The sequence below is a fragment of the Dermacentor variabilis genome, chromosome 7 (assembly GCF_050947875.1).
Source record: "Dermacentor variabilis isolate Ectoservices chromosome 7, ASM5094787v1, whole genome shotgun sequence".
NCBI classification, from domain to species: domain Eukaryota; kingdom Metazoa; phylum Arthropoda; class Arachnida; order Ixodida; family Ixodidae; genus Dermacentor; species Dermacentor variabilis.
In genome coordinates, this window is record NC_134574.1 from 73,140,495 (window position 1) to 73,167,998 (window position 27,504).

Here is a 27,504-nt window from a genome sequence, read left to right on the forward strand (position 1 = left end):
GTTATTTGTAGCAAAGTGCCTTTGCCACTCGTGCGACTTGCGCGCCTTTTATGCCGTAAAAACGCTCCCCAGAGACGTCGAGGACTTGATCCGAGACGTGTAAAACTATTTATTCACGTACGAGCCAGCCGAAGCTTATAAACACGTTCAAGAGCTTCTCGATGTACAGCCCCACAATATACTGCATCCTCCGCAATATACTCCACAAACGCGCTGGTTGTCCCTTCCAGCTGTAGTTGAAAGGCTTATTGAGTGTTACCCTGCTCTTGTAGCCTTCTTCGAAGGCCATGGTCATGCGGACCAGCTCTCAGCCGCGAGTGGATACTCAGCAAGCTGCGGGAGGTCCTCAGCAAGCTGTAAGACCTGACCACCAAGTTGCAGCTGTATTTCCTCCAGTATGTTCTCCCACTGCTCGCGAAGCTGGACAGGGAAATGCAGGCTTAAAGAGTAAGAATCCTCATGCTGTGTGACCGCATTTCTACTGCGTTTAAAACAAACAATTGTCGAAGCATATTTGCAACCTCGATACCCTCGTGACACGCCGCTCGATTGATCGCGCTACAGCGACCGAACTAACGTCGCCCCACTCGAGTAAGTCTACTTTGGTGGCATGCTCAGAGTTATCTAAACCACTTGATGTAGACCCTACAGCTGCGCGCAACTTCAGCCTGAGATGTTTGGAATTTCATATTCCAGAGGAAGTCAAATTATCAAAACATTTTTTTAAGGCGAGGGTAAAGGCCTCAGGGCATACAGGGGTATGGGATGTGGGTGAATAAGGAATATTAAATGAATGAAAAAAGATTTGCCGATCTAATGAAGTCCAAGAGGCATCGATAATGTGGTCCCTGCGTCCACGCAGTGTAATCGCTAGGATTATGCGGAGAAAGTCCCGCTGCTGCGAGGTGCCGGAGCCACGTCGGTTTCAATGCAGGGCAAATCCCCAGCAGGTGATGGTTGTTGGCTTCAGCATTCAGCGACTCCAGGCGACTGACATGTAAGCAGATTTGCTGACGGAAAGCTTGAGGCCGACCGAAGAAGCGTAAGTCGACGTAATATATAAAGCTGGTTGAAGGCCAGCGGCTTGAGTCTGCAGGCTACGATAAGTGCTCCAAACCGTGATGTCGTCAGCGTACAACAAGAACTTCATGTCGGGTACATCGTGTAAGCGTCATGCAAGCGGGATGAAAGCAATATTGAATAATGTGGGTGACAATACCGATCCCTGGGATAAGCCGCGAAGAGGGACAAAGGAGCCGACGGCGTCACCACTGAGGCGAATTGCAAAGTGTCGGTCTGCAAGGAAAGATTTTACAAAATTCCGTACTCTAGGGGGAAAATGCAGCATGTCATTTGAAGCCTACATGGCTGCATAACGGATGTTGTAAAACGCCTTTTCGACGTCCATAGCGAGGAGAGTACGGACAGTGTGGATACGAGTTGACGATAAAACTGAGGATGCCTGGACATGCCTGGACAGCCAGCCCATCTTCAGTAACTGTGGATGGACGGAAGCCACATTGAGCAGGGTGGTAGAAACCGTGGTGCTCTAGCCACCACAGACAGTCGTGTGGCTAGCATTTTCTCAGCAAGCTTGCACAACGTTGATTTTAGGGAAATGGGTCGGAAGTTGCCAGGGTCGGTCGGCGGCTTGCCTGATTTCGGAATCGGGATCACAATAGTCGATTTCCAGCCCGGAGGGACAACGTCATCTAGCCATACCTTGTTAATGGTGTCGAGGTGTTGAGATAGCACAGTGCAACTCAGGTTCCTGTAAGCCTCATAAGTAATAGAGTCTGGACTGGGTGCTGTCTTGCGACTGGAAATCAAAATATTTTCTCTAGACACTTTACGGATGAAGCGGCTGCAGGCAATCGATCACCGCTCTGCGGTAGAGAGATGTGTTGCTTCGATTGCACCACTTGCTTCTTCGTTCTCTTTATTTGTTACGGTAGTGAACATCAACAAGCTGGACAATGAAAGGAGGCATCTTCGCAAGACGAGTCCAGGTTTACCTAGGGATGTTGAGTTTGGAAATTTTTTGCAAGTGCCTTGACACGCCACTCAAGGTGATGTTACCCCAGTGTTTCCGACACTAGGTGAGTTCGTGAGCAAACTGTTGTGCCTTCCTCATTCCGGCACTATCGTAAAGATGTCTCTCAAGTTAACTTTATCAAAACAAAGACCAGGAACAAAATGGAAGCCGTGACTCTGTGGTTGACGCTTCAAGCCAAGCAAGTTTACGAGGAACACACTGTTGCGGTTTTCCCGTGCACCAACGGCACATCGGTCTTATGCAAAAAGACGTGTACAATTTGGGATGAACGATCTCTAGACCACAGAAACATTTTCTCCAACATATTACGCAACCCCCTGGTGGGAACGGTCGTTTGACTCTAGCCGTGCAATACTGTCTTTAATAATTTCACCATTCATCACATTTTTCCTTTCATGTAAGTATGTGTGTTTTAACTGCTTGACGAAGAAGCGCGGCTATCTTATTCATATGAATGCGCATTTGACTAAAATTTTTTTCCCACGTTAGATATTGTTAGAGGCTGTGTGCGAATAAATGCTGTTGCAAGCATCGCTACTTCAACTTTCACATCATTTTAGCTTAAGTGCTGTGACGAATAAATCCTTTCCAATAAATACAAAATAATGTCTGAAAACTAAAATCTGCAATGTGCTTGCATAGCACAAACGCCGTTTACTTTACAGGGAACATACTAAATAACCGCCTTGTGGCTAAATCTAGGGAAATTTAGGAATATTTATATCCGAGTTAGGGAAAAAATAGCTTCGGAGGTTGGCAACTCAAGCTATAGATCGCTCTCAAGATAGGGCGCGTGCGATGGCGCGACGCCGCTTAAAGTAACAGTTGCTGGCGGAGAATCCCCGCTCCTCTCCCTGCCGCGCAGCCTCCCCACTTCTCTCCGTTTCGTGCGCGAGGTTGAGTCTCCGTAGTCGGCCACCCTTGCGCCCGGTCGCAAAAGGCGCAGTTGCTCCCGGAGCCAAAGGCGCCCCCACTCCCTCTCTCTCTTCCATCACCCTACGGCCTTTCGCGCAACGGAAGAAGGCGCGTGTGCTCTCCGCCTTCCACCGTCACGTGTGCCTGATTGAAACGAGGTTAACGGCTCCCCTCGCGTTCTTTCGCTCGCACGTACAGCATACAGCGCACGGCGACAATGTTCTCGAACTTGGGATTTACACAGAACATCACGGCAACGGCGACAGCGATAAAAAAAGTGCGCCTGGAGTGTCCATATAATTTCTATCGAACTAAAACGGATGACGTTAAAAAGGGTTATTGGTTTTATCCTTGAGTAGGCCATCTTTCAAAAATAATTAAAAAGAAATCCGGGCTGAGCTGCCTCCATAATACAAGCAAGGTGCAACGTATTGTTTCTCGAAAAGCCTAATGAAAAGAAGGGCCGCTTTGTGTCCGGAAAGGAAAAAAAAATGCATACGAGGAGAAAAATGCCAGAGTTGCTCTGAGTTCTTCAGCATTTAAGATTTAGTAGCTGCCTGTGACTTTTGTCGGCGCATTAGCCATGTACTGACGTAGATGCCGACGTCAACAGCGATATCCGCACTGCTTTAGTTTCGAGGTAAATACTAACATCTGTTCTTATCAAGCCATGAAAATAAAAGACCCTCGCTCATCGTACATCATAAATATTCTATTACCCAGTGTACTTTTGCGTGTCTTCAACTAAAGAAGCCCCCGCAGGGGCGTCTGCGTCAGCAGGCGTTTGGTGTGTTGCGACACCACGTACCCGAGCACACGAGGGTTGGACCCTCCCGCGTGTAGCCGTGCGCGGCTTAGCCGTGTCTGGGGAAAAGGGGATCCTGGGGGTTGAGCCGATGCTGGGTGTTCGGACCTTTAAGGCCCCCCGGCGGAGGCAACACACCTCTTCGGCCTCGGCTTCACATAGACGGCACCTCCAGACTGACCCACCTGGAGGACATCGGCAGTCGCCTTTTCCTGTCTCTCCCTCTTCGAATCTTCGTCTTTATCTTCCACTTTTTGACCTTTCCTGTCTCCTTCTCTCTTCTTATTACTTCTTTTCTCCTGGCGGCAAGGGTTAACCCTGTGTGGCTATCCAATCTTGGGTACACCATATTCGGTTATAGTGACGGCATACGACTGGCGTCGTGCAGACTTGCATGCAAGCTCTGCCGCGTCCCCTTGTTGGGCTCCGTGGTGGGCGGTCGGCGCTGTTGCCGAATGTATACATTTTGCCATGGAAACTGCTTTCCCTTCCCTTGCTGATCGCCCTCAGAAGCGAGGGCGCACCGAAGATGTCTTCAAGTTTTTTGGACGCCAAACCCAGAATTTTCCCCGCTTCCACGTTATTCATTCCGAAAAGCCAAACAAAGCAGTGCGAAACATTTCTCCGTTCCTTGTTTCAAAGTCCCTCAATGATGTTTTTGGTCCAGGATACAAGGTGTCGAGGATGGTAAGCGGCGACCTCCTCTTGGAGCTCCGCGATGTAAAACAATATGAGAAACTACCGCAACTAGTGTCATTTGGGGAGACCCCCATAACAGTAAGCCCTCACCGTACAATGAACACCACCCGTGGTGTTGTGTCAGATGATGATTTGCTTGAGCTGACTGAAGCGGAACTCCTGGAGGGCTTCAGCGAACAAAATGTGATCAACGTCAGAAGAACTAAGATGAGGCGGGATGGTAAAGAGATTCAGACGAAGCACCTAATAATTACTTTTGGATCAAGTATCTTGCCCGAGTCAATCGAGGCCGGGTACATCAAGCTCCGCGTTAGGCCGTACGTGCCAAACCCACTGCGTTGTTTCAAATGCCAACGCTTCGGTCACAGCTCGCAGAGCTGCCGAGGCCGCCAAACTTGTGCTAAATGTAGTGCCCAAGAACACACCTCTCAAACATGCGAAAACGCTCCACACTGCGTGAACTGTGATGGCGAGCACGCCGCGTACTCGCGGTCGTGCCCGTCTTGGAAAAAAGAAAAAGAAATAGTTACAATCAAGGTTAAAGAAAACATATCTTTCAAAGAGGCACGCAGGCGGGTTGTATACCTACCTAAGGCTAGCTTTGCCGAAGTGGCGCGTCAGGGGGCAGCGTCACAACGGCCTCCGGCGGCTGTCCGCCCCACAAGCCGTGAGTCGGCAGCAACGCCATCTGCCCCCGCGGTGGTTGCAGTTGGCGCTGCTCCGTCAACACAGCAGACGGGGCCACCGACCCCGAAGGTGGGCGCAGCCGAGGCTGCCCCAACGTCCCCGGCCCCTTCCTGCGCTGGCAACGGCCGGCGCAGCCAAATCCCCCAAGGAGCCCCATCGACCTCCGGGCTGGTGGGCGCAGGGGTCTTGCCCTCCAAGGCGGGACCCTCGCTGGTAATTTCCCGCTCGCAAGAGCACGTGTCCGGCGCCTCACAAGAGGCAATGGACACTACACCTATTCCCAAGGCGCACCAAGCGCCTAAGGAGCGGCGAGGCTCACTCGAACGCTCCAGAAAGGGCAGAACCCCTGTTACAGGGCCTCGAAAGAGCTCTGTAACCTAAGGCATGACCTGTTTCCATACACACAGCACTTTTAACCTTCAATATGGATACACAAATTATTCAATGGAACGTTAGAGGTCTGCTTAGGAACCTTGATGACGTGCAAGAGCTTATCCAAAAACACAATCCAAAAGTGCTGTGTCTACAGGAAACACACTTAAAACCACAACACACTAACTTTCTCCGGCCTTATGTTAAGTTCCGCAAAGACCGCGATGATGCTGTCGTATCATCAGGCGGTGTTGCCATTTTTATTCATAAAAGTATTTCCTGTCAACTTTTACAGCTGCAAACGCCTCTCGAAGCAGTGGCGGTTCGAGCTGTACTCCTAAACAAACTCATTACTATTAGCTCTCTTTACATACCCCCACATTACAAATTAACGAAGCATGAGTTCCAATCCTTTATAGATCAATTGCCAGAACCTTATGTTGTTCTTGGCGATTTCAATGCGCACAGCTCCCTGTGGGGCGACTCTCGTATAGATGCGCGAGGTCGCCTTGTTGAACAGTTCCTTTTTTCTTCTGGAGCGTGCCTTCTCAATAAGAAAGAACCCACATATTACTCTCTTGCAAACCGATCCTTTTCGTCAATAGATCTTAGTATAGTCTCTCCGTCTGTACTGCCTGAACTTGAATGGGAAGTTACCGACAACCCTTATGGCAGCGACCACTTCCCTATATTGCTAAGCTCACCTAAAGAAAACGAATATCCACCACACGCTCCTAGGTGGAAGATTGACACAGCAGACTGGGAGAGGTTCCGAAACTTAACTAGTATATGATGGGATGACATGTCTTCTTTAGAAATCGATGCTGCTGTGGAGTACTTCACAGCCTTCGTAATAGATGCCGCATCTAAATGCATACGTGAATTAAGCGGCTCGGCATGCAAACGGCATGTCCCGTGGTGGAACAATGAATGCAGAATCGCACGTAGGAATCAGAACAAAGCGTGGGGGTTGCTGCGCGCTTCGCCCACTGCAGAAAATCTTGTCAACTTTAAAAAAGTAAAATCCCAAGGTAGGAGAACCCGCCGACGGGCCAGAAGAGAAAGCTGGCAAAAGTATCTATCGAGTATTAACTCGTTTAGGGATGAGGCCAAAGCCTGGAACAGAGTTAATAGGATTAGAGGGCGGCAAAAATACTCAGTCCCCCTGGTAAACACACAGGGCGATACACTGCAAGACCAGGCAGACTCACTTGGGGAATATTTTGAGAGCGTGTCAAGTCCAACAAATTATACACAATCCTTTCTCAAATACAAACAAACAGAAGAACGTAAGCCATTAATAAGAAAAGGTCGAAAGAATGAGCCTTACGACCGTCCTTTTTGTATTGCTGAATTGAGAGCTGCCTTGAGCGCATGCAACAGCTCCGCACCAGGATCTGGTAGAATCACGTACGAAATGCTCAAAAACTTACACAATGACACGCAGGTTACACTACTCACACTTTTCAACACCATTTGGGATGTAGGGTACCTTCCAAACGCGTGGAAGGAAGCCATTGTGGTCCCTGTTTTGAAACAAGGCAAGGACCCTTCCTCAGTGGCAAGTTACCGCCCGATAGCCCTCACAAGTTGCATTTGTAAAGTGTTTGAAAAAATGATTAACCGGCGACTCATTCATTTCCTTGAACAGAGCAAAATCCTTGATCCCTATCAGTGCGGCTTCCGAGAAGGGCGCTCCACAAATGACCATCTTATACGTGTAGAAGCAAATATCCGGGACGCATTTGTACACAAACAATTCTTCTTATCCATATTCCTCGATATGGAGAAGGCGTACGATACGACGTGGCGTTACGGAATCCTAAGAGACTTGTTAGAAATGGGTATCCATGGAAATATGCTTAACCTAATAGAAAGCTGTCTGTCCAGTCGTACCTTCCGGGTAAAAGTCGGCAATGTACTTTCACGACCTTTTATGCAAGAAACGGGTGTACCCCAAGGAGGCGTGCTCAGCTGCACACTTTTCATCGTGAAGATGATCACGCTTCGCGCTTCATTACCACCGGCAATCTTTTATTCTGTCTACGTGGACGATATACAAATAGCTTTCAAATCTTGTAACCTCGCAGTCTGCGAGTGGCAGGTACAGCATGGCCTGAACAAAGCCTCAATGTGGGCAGACAATAATGAATTTAAGATCAATCCTAACAAAAGCTCTTGCGTTCTTTTTACAAGAAAGAGAGGAATGATCCCAGATCCTTGCTTAGAACTATGTGGACAACAAATACCCGTAAACAAAGAGCACAAATTTCTAGGTGTTATATTAGACTACAGACTCACTTTCGTCCCCCACATTAAACATATTAAAGAAAAATGTCTGAAAACAATGAACCTAATGAAACTTCTATCCCATACATCGTGGGGTAGTGACAGGAAGTGCTTAATTCATCTCTACAAGAGCCTGATCCGTTCACGATTAGATTATGGTGCCGTGATCTATCATTCTGCCGCTCCAAGTGCGCTAAGGATGCTAGACCCTGTTCACCATCTAGGTATCCGTTTAGCCACAGGAGCTTTCAGAACGAGTCCCGTACAAAGTTTATATGCAGAATCGAATGAATGGTCACTTCATATCCAGAGAACGTACATCAGCCAAACATATTTTCTGAAAGTCCACTCAAATCCTGAACATCCCTGTTTTAAAACCGTTAATGACATGACATATGCTACACTCTCTCGCAATCGGCCCTCCGTAAGACAGCCTTTCTCGCTGCGTGTGAGGGAGCTTAGTGATGAAATGCATGTCCCACTCCTCGAGTTCCGCCTAATGCCTCCAGCGAAGCTGCTACCTCCTTGGGAGGGGCAGATGATACAATGCGATATATCTTTCATGCAAGTTACAAAACACGCTGCAGAGATTGAAATAGAAATGCATTTCCGGGAACTCCAATACAAATACTCCTGCACGGAGTTTTACACAGACGCATCGAAGTCACGCGAGGGGGTGTCATATGCAGCCGTCGGTCCATCCTTCTCGGAATCCGATTTACTGCATCCGGAAACTATTATCTTCACGGCTGAGGCCTACGCAATATTGTCGACCGTGAAGCATATAAGGAAATCAAAACTCAAAAAGTCAGTAATATATACGGACTCCCTTAGTGTTGTGAAGTCTTTGATGTCGTTCTGTAAGCACAAAAATCGTATAATAATTGAACTCTATTCTGTCTTATGCAAAGCATATGTATCTAACCAGGATGTGGTTATATGCTGGGTGCCTGGCCATAGGGGCATCCAGGGTAACGTTCTAGCGGACCAGATGCCCACATCAATTGCATCACACACTGTTAATTCTACTGCTGCAGTCCCTGTCACAGACCTGAAATCCTTCTTAAGAAGGAAACTGCGAAACTACTGGCAACGATTGTGGGACCTGGAAACAAATAATAAGTTCCATTTAATAAAGCCACAATTAGGTTTCTGGCCTCCTGTAACAAAATCACGCCGGACAGATGTCCTATTCTGTCGCCTCAGAATAGGACACACATTTGGCACACATAACTTTTTACTCACTGAAAATGATCCTCCAACCTGCGGTAGATGCGGGGAGAGGCTGACCGTCCTCCACGTCCTCCTGGAGTGTCGGGCAGCCGAATCTGAAAGAAGGAAACATTTTTCCCTAGCATATCGGCAGCACATCCCCCTACATCCCGTAATGCTGCTCGGCCCAGAACCTTTATTTGACACCAACACAGTACTAAATTTCCTGAAAGATGTCGTCCTGCATGTTTTTAGCCCCACATGTTCGTAGCGGGTCCTCTCTTCAGAGGATGCCGCTGCGATATCTCTTTAGTATAGCACATCCCTCTAGGCCCTTGTCTTTCAAGGGCTCTGGCGAGGCAGCAGTGCTCCAAGTAACTTTAACATCCTACATATTTTTGATTTTGCATCATTCTTCTACGATGGATTTTAATGTTCATAGTAATCGCCATTAGTCATCGCCATAATTTTATAGCACGTAGATTTTACGCACTTTACAGCGACAATTTTTAGGCCACTTTACAGCCAAGTCACATCTCCATAATACATCGTCAACATCACCACTTGTCATGGCGCTCTTTGGCCAAACCTGGACCTTGCGCCATTAAACACTACATATCATCAACTAAAGAAGCTGTGGCTCTTGTTATTTGACTCAAAGAAAAATGGCCTTGAAACGTCGAACGTGGTATTTGGTTTCAATCTTTTAACTTCGACTAGATGGGCAATGAACCTATGCCCTATCACGACGCGCTCTAAACCGTTATGAACGTCACACTGTACGACACTGAACATGTGCGTTGGCGTCAAGAGAATGGCATGATAGTAGCAAAAAGGTTAGCGACATCAGGACATTACTGCGGTTAAGTCTGTTTTGTTTTTCCTTTTTTACCAAGCTAGCTTTCTTTAAATAGACAAAGATTACCGACACACCATAAAAGTGTCCGTGGATCAGCATTCTATGGCTCTGAATCCTGCTGTAATTTAGACGCATGGTCACTCTCTGATTGCGCAAAAAGACATGGATGTTCTAGCTTTGTTAGTAATTGCGATAGCTTGTCTTCTCGCTGGCGGAACCGGTAAGAAGATTCTTACTTATTTTTTTAACATCTCGCAATAGAATGTTGACTGCATTGCATGAATTCCTTATATAATTTGTGCCAATGCACTAAAAGGCAGGTGCGCACGGAACGAACGCCATCGCCACGGTAGTGCCCACTATTTTCTTGAGCAGCTTTGATTGTAATTTGAGACGAGAACAGATAAAAATCACCATAAAATATTTTCAATAAAAATAAAATGCATTGTTCAGCTAATCAATATAAATTAAGGCTGAAAGGAGGAGCAGTGGACCTTATTCGGACGCATCCAATAGAATGGTTCGTGAAAATAGGGGCTGTCGCTTTGAGTTCTCCGAGCTCGAAGAAAAGCGCGCAAGCTCTGAAGGCAGGTTACACTAGGATAACCTGCTATTAGAAGCAGGTTATCCCAGTGTAGCGGTGGCCACTGTGGCTGAGCGCCTAAAGAAGTCGGTTTCGAGAGGGACGGACGTGATTACGGAAAGCAGTAGTAGCAAAAAAAAGAGTAGTGGCTTTTCCGTATATTCATTCAGTGTCGCACAGGCTTAAAAAAGTTGCTAGTAGATATGATGGTAATGTTGCTTTCACTGCTCCCAATAAGCTAGGTAAGATATGTGCTGCCGTACAGAATAGAAAGGAGCGGGTAAAAGGCAAAAAAACGAACAGATATTTGTCCAGTGAAGCACAATAAGAACAACAGTTTTACTGACTGTCGTATGGGTGTGGTGTATAAAATTCCCCTTAGCTGTGGCCAGTTCTACGTAGGGCAAACGGGACGGTGTATCAATCACAGGCTAATGGAACATAAAACTTCGTTAACTGGTGGGTTGCCTTCTAATCTTTCGCTACATTGCCGAGATTGTAACTGCACGCCAGACTTAGATGAATGCGCGATATGGTACAGGCATAAGAATGAAGATACGCGTCTTATGGTAGAGGCATGGCATATCTTTAATGGTGGAAGTGCGTGCGTGAGTCAGCCTTCGAATACTTTACATAAGGAAGAGATTAAGTGTCTTAACAGTTATCTCTCACGTAGACCGGCACGTGTACCCGACTGACACGTCGTGTTACCATTCCTGAGCATGCGCAGATGAGTTTTGTGTCTTCTTTTTTCGCCTCAGTGCTCCCTTCAGTTGATAGTCGGCGTTCGTGTTGTCCGCTTCTCTACGCTTGTGTCCTGTCTGCACGCCTCACTTCTTTTTTGCATAATAAGTGACTGGTGTTCACGCATAGAAATTGGCAACCGAAAGGCCACCACCATGTAGCCATGCTACGTAGTCGTACATGGCGTAGATGACGAGATGACAAAACGCTTATCATACGAGGTGCGCAATCAAACGGGATCCTGAGTATTATGATGAGGATGAGGATGATGACGATATATTGAGCTCTCCTTTGGAACGATCGGGTGGCCGATATTCACCTAGCTTCCTTGAGTTATTCAAGGTATGCTTAGATGTCTTTCATTATAGCGTGTTGTGTACATCACCTTTATCTTTTCTTTCTTGTTTCTCTTGCGGAAAACTTCTATAATGAGACGTTTACTTGTTTACCTTTCTCAGCTGGGCGCTTTTCACCGTTCAATAAATGTCATCACTTAGAGCAGGACGCGCCCGCATCTATTAGAAGTTGCCCGAATACTATCAGTGATTCTATGATTACATCCGCTGTCTGTTGTCACTGAACCTTGCGTAATCTGATTGTATGCGCGACGCGAATTTTATAGTACTCTCTCGAGGATACGTAGCACCAGCGGTAACTCTGGAACATTCGATGATTGACGAAAAAAAGCTGACGCGCTTGACCCCTTGATCATATTATCGACAGTCGCCGACAGCGTTCACCGCTATCGCGTTTTGAGTGTAGCCTGGTTTTCTGATCCCAGGTTCGCCCAATGGAGAGTTAGATTCGCGATTAACAGTTTTGCTAATGTGTCCTTGGCCATCACTACCACGTGAGAATATCCACCTTGTACCCCTAACTATGCATGTGCCGGATCCTGCCCTATCCGTCTCTTTCCTTCCAGTACCCTAAATATTTCTTCCTTATTGCGACTGATGGCCGGTTGATGCTTCGATTCGTTTGAAATCCAAGCGCTTCTGCAAGGTGTACCTATTCGCATTGGCATTTTATTAGGATCGGTTGAGTGGTCCTCTTCAAAAAAGAAAAATGTTCAAGGACACGGGTCCAGAGGGGTTTCCGCACTAAATAGCTTAAGTGTTCCGTTCAACTTCTTACGGGCTTGTGAATTGTGCGACCTTTTTAAAGTTGTAGCGTCTAGCATCGTGTTATAGCGTGAATTTTTCTTACCTTTCTTTTCTTCTTTCCCCTTTTTATACCCATTTTCCTAGCGCAGGGCAGCCAGCCGATTCTTTCCCTGGCTAAACTCCCTGCCTTTCCTCTCATTATGTATCTCTCTCTCTCTCTCCTGAGTTTTGCTGCCGCAGCCACATGCCTCATCTGCATGTGGATTGCATGTGCATTTGCAAATATTTGCTACGGCATGTTTGTGTCGTCAGGCAACCAGCTCAAGCCTCTAATATCAAGGTACTGTCCTTTGAGTTATTGTACAAAATTTACAGTATAGAATTTTTATGCCATTCTTTTAAATACCCATGGTCTTTTTTGTATCCATTCTTTGAAATCAATTTACTATTTCTGTTTCGATCAGCTTTTTTGTGGCCTCCTGGTTATGTATTAAGGCGAAAGCCTTTCCAGGCTCATGGTGAAGTTTGTCTCAGCAAACCTGACCGCTTGAGTGCCTGCCGAAGCGTCATCACGCCATATGAAGACAGAATAAAGAGAGATTAAATAATGAAAAATAATTTATTGTGACAGTGAATGATAGCCTTATAATAGAGATTGGTAGAGGTTGATAATGACTAGTAATTACTAATTATTACTACTTGTCACTTGTAATGACTACTAGTGACTCCGAAATGACCAATATGTCGAACGACGGCTTGTAATGACCACAATTGATTACAAATCACTAGAAATGCTAGTAATTAGTAGAAATGACTAAATGACTATTAATTATTTGTAATGGCCACCTAATGACTAATATTTCTAACGACGGTTTATAATGACCGCAATTGATTACAAATGACTAAACATACTTACTTGTGAACAGTAATGACGAATAATGACTGAAATTACTTGTAATGACGAATAATGACTACAAAATGACCAGTATGTCTAACGACAACATGTAATGACTACAATTGATTAGAAATGCTTAAATATGCTTTGTAACGACCAGCAATGACTAATAATGGCTGGAATCTTTTGTAATGACTAGTAATTGCTAGAAAATGGCCGACATGTTAAATGACAACTTGTAAAGGCTACAATTCATTAAAAATGATTAAAAATGCTTACTAATGAGCAGTAATGACTAATAAAGACTGAAATGACTTGTAATTATGACTAATGACTACGAAATGACCAATCTGTCCAAGGACGACTCTTAACGACTAAAACTGCTTACAAATGACTAAAAATGCTCAGTAGAAAAGAAGAGAAAGAGGCAAATGATAAGAGGAGGAAGCGTAGGCTTTCGCCGTTCACAGCTTAGAAGCGATCTTAAGACACCCTGAAATTTCTTTCACTTTTAATTACCCTTAGTTGCCTGCCAATTTTCTTGACTTTTCTTTTATTCTTTGTTCGCGCTTCTGAGGCACAAATACTTGTGTACTTTATGGCCCCCTTAGTTTGGTAACCAAGTTGCTGATTCTTTCTTCAGAACTTATTGCTCTACGCTTCTCTGACTTGAAAAAATGACCAAGAGATGTCACCCTATATTGCCTAATTTTAGTGTCACCTTTTATGCTCCCGCAAAAAGCAGAATTGCGCATAAGCCCGCCAACGTGTTCCGAGTACGCAGTGAAGCCATTCCTCGCGTGCTCAGGAGGCAAATGCCGCGCGGTGTTCAATTATTTGCTTTTTTGTTTGTTGGGCGAACTACATGCGCCAATTATTCGCAAACGCTGAGAAAGATGGTGTTTTATAATGTAGGCTACGCTGGAACCATTGGCGTAGCCGGAACGGCGTAGCATTCCAACCCCCCGAAATTTTGTTTGTGTATGCTGTTGTGTCTGGGGTAGCATTCGAGGCATGGAATCCACCAAGCTCATCGCTTACTACGTCTGGTTGTAGAAAATTAAGTAAAAAGGGTTTATTTAGCTTAGTTACACGGCTCCAGAACGGAAGTGCACTTCATGCAGAATCAAGTTGAACGTCCAAGTTCATATCAGCACCCTCTGCCCTCACTCTCGGAAAAAGGCGAGTCGACTAGGGAATCTAAAGACTGTCCATCAGCAAATCACCATCTTCCACTACGGTGGGAAACCAAGCCCATGCTCGTAATAACCCGCCGTATCTCCGCCTCTGAAAAAAACTGGTTTGGAATCTGTGGAAGGAAATCAAGCGGTGGCACCTAGTTCGTTCGTCGTTCGTTCACATATTCGCCAAAAAATCGTCCAGCAACCTTTCGTGCTACCGTACGCATCGCAGCATTGACATGGGCGTGACTCGAGATAAATGTTGCTGTAGTGTAAACAAGGCAAACACACCTCTGTAAGCAAGCCGAACGCATCTCGCATGTCCTGGTCTCTTTCGGAGCAGGCCGGTCTCGCCTGATACGCAGTACCCATACCGATTGCCGGCGCACGCCCTTCCGTCAGCGCGGCACTGCGTAAAAAGCTTTGCCACCTTCCGTGTGGTTTGAGCAGTTTGGTGCACTGCACCCCGTCATACTGTAAGACAAGTGTCAATGGGATGTGTTTGGTATCACTCGTATCATTCTGTGACAGAGATGTTGCAAGAACTAAATTTACCCCCCCCCCCTCTTGGAACGCCGACGCATAGCCAGATTTAAATTCTTGTTTTTGGTTTCCCAAAATTTATTTAACCTTGATGCAGCACAGTACCTAATTCCTCGACAAGTCCGGAGCCTACGAAGTGACCACCACAGCAACTTTCTAGTATGTCAATCTCGTGTGAACACATACGCATACTCGTTTTTTCCTAGAACCATAAGAGACTGGAATGATTTACCGAACGCCATATGTAATTCTCAAACTGTAGAACATTTTGAAACCAAAGTACCAAAATATTTTCTAAATTAATCCTCATGATCTAACACTTTTCGTGTAAGTTGTAGAATCTAGTAGTGTTATATGTATAACGTTGCGATGTATGTGATGTAATATGTATGATGTAAGTTGTAGTATGTACTACGTGATGTATTTTTGGGCTACACATTGCTGCTTTATGTTTCACATAACGGCTGTTAAGCCAGATTTTGTATTAAATTTATGTATAATGGCACGCTGTGATTATGTATTAGCTATAGAGTGCTGCTTTATGTAAACCATGATGCGTTTTGTGCCATATTTGTACCTCACCCCTGTAAAGGCCCACTCGGCCAACAGTACCTGTAAATAAATCAATAAATAAATAAAAATAAAACTTCCCCAACGTCCCTGAGTTGATATCGTCAAATGCGCGCTCATCCGTGCGCTATTTTCAATGTCGATGGCACTGACAGAAACGAGGAGTCGGCATCGCGCCAATGTTGGCTTCGCAGCGGCGCAGTTGAACATGAGACGTCATTTTGCGCCACGCGATAGCGCTTCGTGAAGAGCGATTCGAGCGGCGCCGGAAAAGTTATGCGCAGCTTCTGGAGCATATACAGGAACACTACCTCATTTGTGAATCTGTTGTCGATTCCCAAATCTAACCGGCTTACCTGTGGTTAGTTAGTTTTAAGCCCCGGAAAAATATCTGATTCTAGGCACATTTTTGTGCAGTGATCGCTAGAGTATCGCCATCTCTACGTGCTAACATAGACTGCACGGACAGTGTTGGCACCGAAGCCCGCCAGAGGGCGCATCAGGTCCACTCAGTCTCCCCCTCCGGCCACCACCGGAGCTACACAACAGCGTCAGCCGCTGCCGCGCAGCTTGCGTCTTCCTAAAGTAACCTATCCTATTCGTATTGTGGAGTTTTGCGCGCCGAAACCACGATCTGATTATGAGGCAGGCCGTAGTGGGGACTCCAGAAATTCTGATCACCTGGTGTTCTTTTGCATGTACTTAAACCTAAGTACACGGGTGTTTTCGCATTTCGCCCTCAGCGAAAGGCCACCGCCGTGGCCGGGATTCGATCCCGCGAACTCATCCTTAGCACCATGTAACAATTACATCATGTATCCATAAAGTGTGCATTAACTACCATCATCATCCTATCTACGCCAACTACAGGGCAAAGGCCTCGCCCATACTTCTCCAGCTACCCCGGCCATATGCTAATTATGGCCAAGTTGTCCCTGCAAATTTCTTAATCTCATCCGCTCACCTAACTTTCTGCCACCTTAACCCTTAATGACCATCGGTTATCATCCCTCCACATTACATGCCCTGCCCATGTCCTTTTCTTTTTCTTGATTCCAACTAAGATCTCATTAGCTCGCGTTTCGTCCCTCACCCAACTGTTCTCTCTTATCCCCCACCCCCCTTTACGTTACACCCATCATTCTTCTTTCCATAGCTCCTTGTGTCGTCCTCAATTTGAGTTGAATCCTTTTTGCAAACCTGCAGGTTTCTGCCCCGTAGGTGAGTACCGGTAAGACAGAGCTGTTATACACTTTCCTCTTGAGGGATAACGGCAACTTACTCTTCATGATCTAAGAATGCCTACCAAACGCACCCCGCCCATTCTTATTCTTCTGATTATTTCAGTCTCGTGACCAGGATCCGCGGTCACTATCTGCCCTAAGTAGGTGTATTCCCTTACCACTTCCACTGTCTCCACCCAACGTAAACTGCTGTTCTCTTCCGAGACTGTTAAACATTACTTTACTTTTCTGCAGATTAATTTTTAGACCCTCCCTTCTATTTTGCCTGTCCAGTTCAGTGAGCATGCATTGCAATTTGTCCCCTGAGTTACTAAGCAAGGCGATACCATCAGCTAATCGCAAGTTACTAAGGTATTTTCCATGAAATATTATGCCCAATTCTTCCCAATCGAGTTCTCTCAATACCTATAATAAATGAAAGCTATATATAAGGGTTGGTTATATTCCGCACATTTCTCTATCACCTGATTGATAGTGTGAATATGGTCTATTATTGAGTAGCCTTTAGGAAATCCTGCGTGGTCTTTTGTTTGACACAAGTGCAAAGTGTTCCTGATTCTATTTGCGATTATCCTAGTAAATACTTTGTAAGCAATGGACGGTAAGCTGGTCGGTGAATAATTTTTCAAGTCTTTGGCGTCCCCTTTCTTATGGATTAAGTTTATGCTGGCGTTCTTCCAAGATTCCGGTACGCTTGAGGTCATAAGCCATTGCCTATACAGGGTGGCCAGTTTTGCTAGAATAATCTTCCCACCATCCTTCAACAAATGTGCTGTTACCTGATCCTCCCTATCTCCCTTCCCCTTTTTGCATTTAAATATACGTTGTTTTATATTGGCCACGCTTCTCTTCGAGACACTGATTAGGATGAGGATGTGATCGCGCCTTCAAGAGACCAATCTTAATCTGCATAACACGGACTGCCAGTGGCGCATTGGTGATGCCGAAGGCACGTCTGTGGCAATAGTCCTAACCCAATGTGTTGAGCAGAGATTTGGACTACTTCAACATGGCAGCTCTTTTCCATATCGACGAATTTGACCCTGCATTTCTAGAGAAATGAATTGCCTCTAAGGAGCGGCTCAACTTCTTTCTCGGCACAAATGGAATTGCGCAAGCCGAAAGGAAGTGCGCCGTTTTCTTCAGCGTTTGCAGCGCTGCCACTTTTGACAGCACGATCGCTGCATTCAGCGGCAGCGCCGAATACCAAAACCATTAGCGAAAATATTCCCGCTCTCAAAAGAGCACTTCGGGCCTTAGCCGATACAGACAGTGTGCCGAAACGCCTTCTACAAAAGGAGCCAAGGTCCCGGAGAGTCGGCCAGTGTCTAGATGTCTGAACTTTGGTGGTTAACTCAGCACTGCAACTTCTTGGACCTGGAGGAGATTATCCGTGAGCGGGTAGTGTGTTGGCTGGGGAATAAAACGGTGCACAGCCATCTTTTTGCCTTAAAGAAACTAACCTAGAAGATTGACTTAGAGGAGGCATTGGTGACAGAGGTGGCGGACCTGAGTGTCAGAGTCAACGGGCAATGAGGCCCAAAACACAACAGACGTCATTGCCGTTTGTCGAAGCCACGGTGAGCAGAAAACAAAGGCCTAATAACCAGGATGAAAAATCAACTGGTGTTAGGGGTGCGATAGTTTACAAAATCGAGGGAACTGTCGTTTTGAAGACTCACAATGCCGTTTTTGTAAATGGGTGGGCCTTAATGAGCGAGTGTACCACATGAAGCAGCGGCGTGATGCAAGTGCACTTCCGACGCCTACTACGAACGCTGTGAGTACGAGCCCTTCATGTGAAAAGCATTACAAAAGCCACCGGTCACCTCTGGAAACGTCAGCGCCACACAAAAGGCGCATGAGCGTGTCCATCGAGGGCGAACTGTGCCTATGGAAGTCGACTCCGGGTAAGAGTTTACGATATTTGAGGAGCGTACTTATAACCAAGTTCTCGAAAGGGTCTCTGAGCGTTCGGTTCCATTTCATTCGAGACACAGTTTTCCAAGGCAATGCTTTTGAGATACGAGGTTCGCGCCATGTTCATGTCGAATATGGCGACTTCAAGGGATTCCTCGAGCTCCTGGTGGCACACACAGGGTCACTGAACAAGCCAGCTGGGAATAAATTCGCTAAAGGCCTTGTGAGCTGAACTTGTAGGCGTGCATAGTGTGGACGGATTGACAGTAGTACGCGTCCTCGAGAAGTTTCACGGCGTATTAAGTGCGGGACTGAGAAAATGTAATGGCGCACCTGTCACACTTCAATTGGATCCTGCTGCCGTCACACCAATACGGATGAAGCTTCAATGAGTCCCCTTCGCACTGAAGCCAAACATACACGCAGAGCTGCACCGCCGGATTTAAGCAGTGAATCTCGGATCCAGCAACTGAACCAAAGTAGGAAACACGCATAGTGACACCCATTAGGGCAAATGGAGAAATACGAATATGCGGTGATTACAAATGCACAATTATCAAAACACTATCACATCACCCATAACTCATTCCTGTCCTGAAGCATCTACTATGCTCACCGTCTGGGGGACACTTATTCAAAAAGCTGGACCTTGCAGAGGCGTACCAGCAGCCAGCAGTTGCTAAGGCTGCAGCTGACGCACACAATCCACCGGGGAGCTTTCCGAGTTAAGAGTTTGCAGTTTGGTGTGAGTGGTGCACTTCTAATATTTCAGAATTTTATGGATGACCTTCTTAAGGAAATTCTAAGAGTGGTTAAGCATGCTGATGGCGTTTTTATAACAGTCAGAATGAAGAAGAGCTGTATGGACGCCTTCGTGATGTGCTGAGCCGCATTGCTAATGCCAGCATGCGTGTAAAAATTGAGAAATGGTGTTTTGGTATATTTCAGGTGGCATTTCTCGGATTCTTGACCGACAAAGATGGTGTGCGTCGATCAGTGCAAAAGCTGAAGGCGTTCCACAATGTACCTGTCCCAGCCAAGAATCAGGAGTCGCAAGCCCTCTTGGGCCTTCTAAACTTCTACCAAGTCTTCCTAACGAACAAAGCAACAGTGGCCGAACAACTTCATCATCTCTTTGACAAGAATGCCCCATGGGAATGCACGGCTTATTACGTTATGCTTTCAGTCAAATCAGTCGTTATCGTCAGAAAACGTGTTGCATCACTTCGACGACCACAAACCTCTTGTTATAACATGTGATGCCTCGCTTTATGGCATTGGGGCCGTACTCAGCCACCGACTGGAGGATGGTCACGAAGCCCATGTTGCCTTCTACCAATAACACTGACGGCTACAGAAAGAAATTATACACAGATTGACAAGGGAGCCCTGGCTGTGGTGTCATGCGTTAAGCAGTTTCATGACTATGTCTATGGGCGGAGGTTTTAGATTGTCACAGACTAGAAACAGCTGCTGGGCCTGTTCACACTATCACAGCAGGCACGTCAAATATTACCCCCACTAATGCTGCCTTGGACTATCCTCCTAACTAAGCACGACGACGCATTGACTCATCTGCCTCGAAAGAAAATACTAAACCCTGATTCACTGAGCTGTTTGCCCCAGACTGTGCCAGAGTTTCTAGTACAAATGTTTGGTTTCCTGACGAATCGCCAAACCGTCCACTCCAAGCTTAAGACATGGTGAGAATGACAACACAAGATCCCATTGTGTCACGCGTCTTGAACGGGCTTGGAGAGGATGGCCGTCAACCAATACGCAGCCGGATTTTCAGCCATTCAGGATCAGGCAGCACAAGTTGTCAGAGCAGAAAGAGCGTATCCACCGGGGCAATCGAGTTGTGATTCCGGAAAGGGGGAGGAATGTGATTTTTGAAGCCCTCCATACAACTCATCCAGGAATTGCGCGTACTAAGGCTTTTGCGCGAAGTGGTGGTGCCCTAAAATGCGTGCAAACATAAAAGACTAATTCAGTAGCTGCGCGGCCTGCGAAGAGTCCATACCTGCTCCTGCTAGAGCACCTGTCCATGCAATGGAAATAACCAAGGTTCCATGGCAAGATTGCAGGGTTACGGTATCGCGAGTAAAGGGGCTTGTTCCTGTGTGTGACTGGTGGAATGTGGCCGTTAATTAGAATGTGCACAGTACAGACAGAGGAGAGTCCCGAATTAGCGACCTCCGGGCGAACCACGGCTTGAATAAAGGAAACCGTAGGCTGTTTGGCAGTCGAGACATCGTCCACAAGAGAGGCTGGTGACATTGGTTCTCTTTTACGACGGACGATACGTGTGGAAGTGTCCGCAGCCGCCGATTGTAACGTCAGCGGTGATTAGATAGATAGATAGTACTTTTATTCGTATCAATTCACATACACAAAAATCAGGCCTACCAAAGCCTCACCAAGGGCTTGAGTGGCAGCGCCTGGCAGACAGCGAATATTAGCAAAACAAAGAATAGAGATATTGCAACAAACTCGACAAGCAAACAAAAAAAGAAAATTTAACAACTCCGAGAGACAGATATGGAGACATAACTATTACAACATCAAAAGGGATGACAACAATATGGAATTAAGATAGTAACACTCGATTAAATAATTACGGGGTAGGAAGCAACGCAGAGACGTACCGCAAAATTTTTTTCAGGGTGTATTTTGTTCTCATGCGGAATACACTAGGTGGCATAATATTGAAACAGGCAGGTACATAGTATTGACGTGTGCGCTTTCCGTACCGGGTTGAGGAGCGAGGAATGCAGTAACGGTATTTTGGTCTTAAATCACGTGCAGGAACATATGGAATGGTGAACTGACTGCACCAAAAATGTTTAAGCGCAATAGTTTCTGTTAATAAAGCGTTAAAATTTGGAAACTTTAATCTTCTGAAAATATCAATGTTATTACCGATGGGCAGGCCGTAGGCAATATTTTTGAAAAGTAAACGCAGAAGCGAATTCACCCTGCGCTGCCAGCGAACAGTGCAGTGACCATAAACAGTGATTCCGTATCGTAGTACACTATAGGCTAGAGCGTGTGTAACACATTTACGGACAGAAAAAGGCATAAAATATCTAATATTATACAGGACACAAGATACAGCACGAAGTCTTTGACAAACGAAAGAAAGGTGCGAGTTCCAAGAGAGATCACTGTCGAAGATCAGGCCAAGATATTTGACCGAATGCGCATATTTTACTGGAACACAGTTACAATGAGAACAGGAGGAAGTATGCAAATAAACAGGATGACTCAACTCAAATTTTTTTAAAGGGTTATGAAAACATAAGTTGTGTTTTAGAAGTATTAACATTGATAAGGTTAGACTTAAACCAGTCCATAGCTTTAACAGCTGCCGTCTGTAACATTGTTACAGCATCAGTGTATTTCTTTGCGCGCGCAAAAATGACAGTGTCGTCAGCATACTGGAACAATGAAACAGGCACATTGTTAGCAAGATCATTAACGTATAGATTGAATAACAAAGGACTCAATATAGAACCTTGCGGGACTCCAGAATTAATTGCCGTGAAATCGCTATGGAATCTTGAAATCGACACATATTGGCGCCTATTTTGTAAAAAGTTAGTAAGTAAATGTAAAAACGAACCTCGAAATCCCAATGTAGAAAGTTTGTCAAGCAGAAGAACGTGGCAGATGCTATCAAAGGCCTTGCTTACGTCAAGAAAAAGAGAGCATACGACTTCATTCTTATCAAAAGCTGAATTTAGTATGTCAGAGAATTCTTCAAGAAGGTCTGTTGTTCCTTTTCCTGGTATGAAGCCATATTGACTAGGTGATAGAACATTGTGCGTATTCAAAAAATTCGTCATGGTAAGTAGTAGATGCTTTTCAAAAATTTGGCCAATGCATGGCAAACTAGAGATAGGTCGGTAATTACTCATCATGTTTCTGGAGCCACCCTTATACAAAGGTATAACTTTAGCAGTTTTCATTGAAGTCGGTATTATACCCCTGGAAATGATACTATTAAGGATAACTAGTAGGACACCCTTAATCGCTTCAAAATTTCTGCACAACTCAGAAACAGTGAGGCCGTCATGACCAGGAGATTTGCTGCGTTTAAGACTGAAAAGTATACACCTTAAATCACTTTCGGTAATGTCAGGAAGGAAAGCAGATTCCATCACACTGGGAGGCATAGGACAGTCGTTAGGCGGGGTACCAGATGCACCAGAAACCAGAGAAAATAGTTTGTTAAAGTCATTCGCAATGCTCTGTCCATCTTTCTGGAAATGAGATATGAAATATGTATCATTATAAATAGTAGCGCTCGCTCCTTTCAGGTTATTTACCAATAACCATGTTTTCTTGCTGTTAAAACGTGCGTCTTTAAACTGAGACCTAAAGTGGTTGCGCTTGGCCAGACGGATCATGGCATTAACTCGGTTTCGTTCATGTTTAAACTGCTGTCGTAGTTGAGAACAGTTTGGAGCACGTCTCGTTCGAGCCCAGAGCAGATCTTTTTCTTTAATAGCTTCCAGTATTACGGGCGACATCCACTTATTGTCTAAATTTCGTTGCTTAACGATCACCATGCGTGAAGATTCGGCTTTGTGTGAACGAAAAACCTCGACGAAACTGTCATACAAGTCTGCAGGGGACACATTGTAAATAAAAGAATCCCAATCATACTTTGCTATTCTTTCATCGAAACGCTTATAATCAAGTACTGATACGCTTTGCTGGCTGCGCAAAGGTGCAGGGTGGCTGGAGCCATCCGTTAACGAGCAGCAGACGAAATAGTGGTCTGCAAGCTTGACTTCAACCACAGCAGACCGCACCAACCGGTTTTGAGAACGCACATTTATGTGGTCGATACAAGAAGAGACCAGCTGCCCAGATAAGTATTCCTCACGTGTAGGGCTGTGGATTTTAGTCTCTAGTCCCCACTTTGATAAAGTGTCAAGATAATCTGCGACTGTTGGCACAGTTGGGCGTAGAATATCGATATTCATATCCCCGATAATGCACACGTGTTCTTCACTGGAAAATGATGATATTGCAGAATCAAGCTCAGCTAAAAAGATTAGACCGTTACAACACGGAGGGCGATAAATTGCGAGTAGAATCAACGACAACCAAGGTGTATTTAGGCGGAGTGCAACGACTTCTGCTTGAGTAAAAGGAATACTAATTTCAGAAACGGACCAAGAATCTTTAACAAAAACTGCGATTCCTCCTCCTGTTCGTTGTTGACGAGTATGAGAATGCAACTGGCATCCTGGCAGCGAGAAATGTGATAACACGTATGACGAAACGTTCACTTCCGTGAGAGCAACAACGTCATAAGTTGAATAAAAAGGATTAATCAGCGCACGAAAATGGTCCCAATGCTTCCGTATACTGCGAATATTAACGTGAGTAAACTGAAATGAATTGCCTATGTGATGCTGAAAGAACTTCTGGGCTTCAGAAAAATCGGAACACTTCACGAAACCAATGTCAGACATGGTTATGTTAGTTTTTCAAGATCCGAAAGCTTGTTGATACGAATGAGAGGTGCACCTTCGGACTGTTTTGCAAGGACCTTCCCATTTTTGGTCCAGACGAACTGAAAACCCTTTTCTTTGCCACGAGACCTTGCTAGACGGAACAACTCGCGATTAGCCCGAGATAGGTTATAGTTGAAAAACAGCCGAGGAGACTCATCGTCATGCACCAAATCACGAAGGCCCTTCCGGGCCCCGAGCCATTTCTGCTTAACAGAAACTGAGCGAGTTTGCACTAGAATCGGTGGAATATAGTCGCCTCTGGATGGCAGCCGATGCACTGCCGAGATGTCTGCTTGTTCAAAATCGGTTATGTTTAGCTTGCCTGCCAAAGTACTTAAGAAAGAGTGTAAGTTTTCATCAGATTTGACAGGAAGGCCGTGAATCTCGAAGTTACATCTTCTGCTGTATTGTTCGAGGTCATTAATTTCCCCACTCATCCTGTCAATCACCTGTGTCTGGGAAACTGCTGTTGAAGCAAGCGATTGAACTTATGATCGAAGGTCTGCAAGCTCATTCTGATTAGCGGCCACTGTAGCAAGCACAGAGTCGTACTTTGACGAAAGGAAATCGATAGCGGAGCGTATGTCATCGACTGCCGAAGCAACCTTTTCACTAGCTTCCCTGACCAACAACAGTTCCTCAATTTTCACCATCAATGTTGAAACAGTTGTAGTCAAAGAATCAAGTTTCATATTCAGAGCAGACAGTTGCTGTGAGAATGAACCTTCACCTGGGTTGGATACTTCGTCTGGTTGCTTAACCGAATCAACCTTGCATGAAGGACACTTCCACGTTTCGCGTGTTACTGTACTCATCTTTTTGTAGGCGTTATCAGAAACTGACGAGCAGTTTTTCCCCAGGTGGAATTCGCCCTCACAGGTCGAACAACTCATAAATCTACCATCTTTCGGTATGGCTTTTGAGCAAGAAGTACACAAAGAAGACATGATGCAGTCAGCGGCAGAACCCAAAAAGTGATGAATTACAACAGGTGTAATCAACACTCACCTGCCAAAATGAAGCAAACGTTCAGTCTAGGACAAAGGTTTGCCGCTGACTGCAACGATCCACGAAGTTGACGGCCTTTAAATAATCGGTGATCGACGCCAGGGGGACATTATTGGCAGGTCCAGAGCCAATCAGTCAAGGATGGCTTGCTACGTCGAAACTGCAGCTTCCCCGAGATCCGCATGCGTAGATCAGTCGCCAGGAACAGTTGCGAAGATGACAGCCGTTGAAGATACGAGCGGTTTTCCAGCTGATACTGTCCGACAGCTTGCAGAGCCTGCCAAAATGAAGCAAACGTTCAGTCTAGGACAAAGGTTTGCCGCTGACTGCTAACTCATAACATCATGACTTCTTCGCATGATGACGATGCGGCAGCATTGGGGAGGCTCGTGAATTGCTAGGCGATACGGCGGGATTTTACTTGTTCCAACTACCGACACTCCGAACAATAGCATCCGCATTACCTCTGTTCTTGAATACCAAGAGCTTGAATGCATCATGGGCGATACCTTTGAGGATACGCCCGATCTTGTCCGCTTCGGCAATGTTACTCTCATATTTACGGCAAAGCGCTAGAATATCCTGAATATACGATATGTGTGATTCAGTCGATTACTGCGTGCGAGAGCTAACTTCTTAATATTGCGATATCAATCATGTGGACACTCCAGGTGCATTTCTGCCGTCGCCATTGCCGTGATGTTCCCTATAAAGTCCAAGGGCGAGAACATCGTCGCCGCGCGCTGTATGCTGTATGGGCGAGTGAAAGTGTCCTAGGGTGAGCCGGCGATGGCGGCTCATTCTCGCACGCGTTAGGGACTTTCACTTTCACTTTATCTCCTTGAAGACCCCTATTCGGGGTGTTACATAAGGGGTGGGCTACAAAGAATATAAGAAACAAACAATAAAAAAATGATACAAAGCATAATGCGAGGCAATTTCTTCTATGAAGGCAGATGAGCTGGGTATTGCAACGATGTTGTGCGCAAGTCCATTCTAGTCTTTGGCTGTTCGAGGGAAAGAAAGAAGATGCAAAAGTGACAGTACGCGCGTGTGGACGAGCTCCGTTTAAGGAATGTGCTATGCGATGGGATATGCATGATGGTGGCAAGATATATGGTGCTCGATTTAGTATGCTGTGGTAGAATTTGTGAAATAATGATAAACTGGCAATTAAACGGCGGTGGGAAAGGGTTTGTATGCCAGATTCCGATTTTAACAAAGTTACGCAGACATCGTATGAAAAATCCGAGTGAATGAACCGGATGGCCCGATTCTGAAATGCCTCAATGGTGGTAATGGGGAAAGTTTGGCAATGGCCCCAAATGGCTGATGCGTATTCTAGTTTGGGTCATATTAGTGTCTTATAAGCTAATAGTTTCACATGCTGCGGTGCGTTCTTTAATTGACGTCGTAGGAGCTCAAGTGATTTGTTAGCTGAAGATATAACGTTAGTCACATGCACACACCAATCCAGATCATTTGAGACAGTAACGCCCAGGTACTTATAAATGTTTACGCATTGAATTTGTTGGTTAGCGATTTCGTATTGAAATACCAATGGGTTAGAACGGCGAGAGAACGACATTGCTTTACATATAGTAGGGTTAGGGCCATTAACCAACGTTGACACAAATTTTTAATATCGTTTAAGCTTTCCTGAAAAGCGATTTGATCATTATCGCTAGTAACTGAGCGGTAAATGACACATTCATCAGCGTACACGCAGATTTTGCACGACACGTGTAATGGTAGAGCATTAATGTATATTAAATATAGGAGGGGGCCTAGCAAAGAGCCCTGAGGAACGCCTGACGTAGCGGGTACGGGCTCACAAGTATTGTTATTGACGTACACCGCGTCCATGCGATTAGTGATGAATTGTTCTATCCATGTTAAAACTGCAGGATGTAGGTTTAACCGTGGAAGTTTTAGGAGCAGTGGTTGGTGAGCTACTTTGTCGAATGCTTTTGTAAAGTCATGGAAACTTGCGTCAGTTTGTGTTTTAATATCCAGATTTGAGTGTAGATCGTGAAGGAAAATAGGCAATTGTGTTTCGCAAGTTAGTCCCTTGCGGAATCCGTGCTGGGATTGGTCAAAGAAATTGTTAGTATCCAGGAAATGAATTATATGGGTGTATATAACATGTTCCATTATCTTACAAGGCACCGACTTGATGGAAATTGGGCGGTAGTTCAAAGGTCGACTTTTATTGCCCGATTTGTAGACTAAAACGACCTTGCTCATGTTCCACTCTTTCGGGAGGTTTCCAGAAGACAATGACTCTG

General features: G+C 45.5%; 1 protein-coding gene across 2 annotated transcripts in view; it reads left to right on the forward strand.

Annotated features, from left to right (window-relative positions):
- The first annotated feature begins 9,963 nt into the window (after window positions 1-9,963).
- LOC142586840 (uncharacterized) overlaps window positions 9,964-27,504 on the forward strand; it is a 74,264-nt gene continuing 56,723 nt past the window's right edge. Inside the window, exon 1 of one of the 2 annotated variants that reach the window (XM_075697707.1) lies at window positions 9,964-10,114. In XM_075697707.1, the coding sequence (XP_075553822.1) occupies window positions 10,057-10,114 (58 nt within the window). In that variant the 5' untranslated portion in view covers window positions 9,964-10,056. The remainder of the gene's footprint in view (window positions 10,115-27,504) is intronic. The other variant, XM_075697708.1, reaches the window with a different exon arrangement.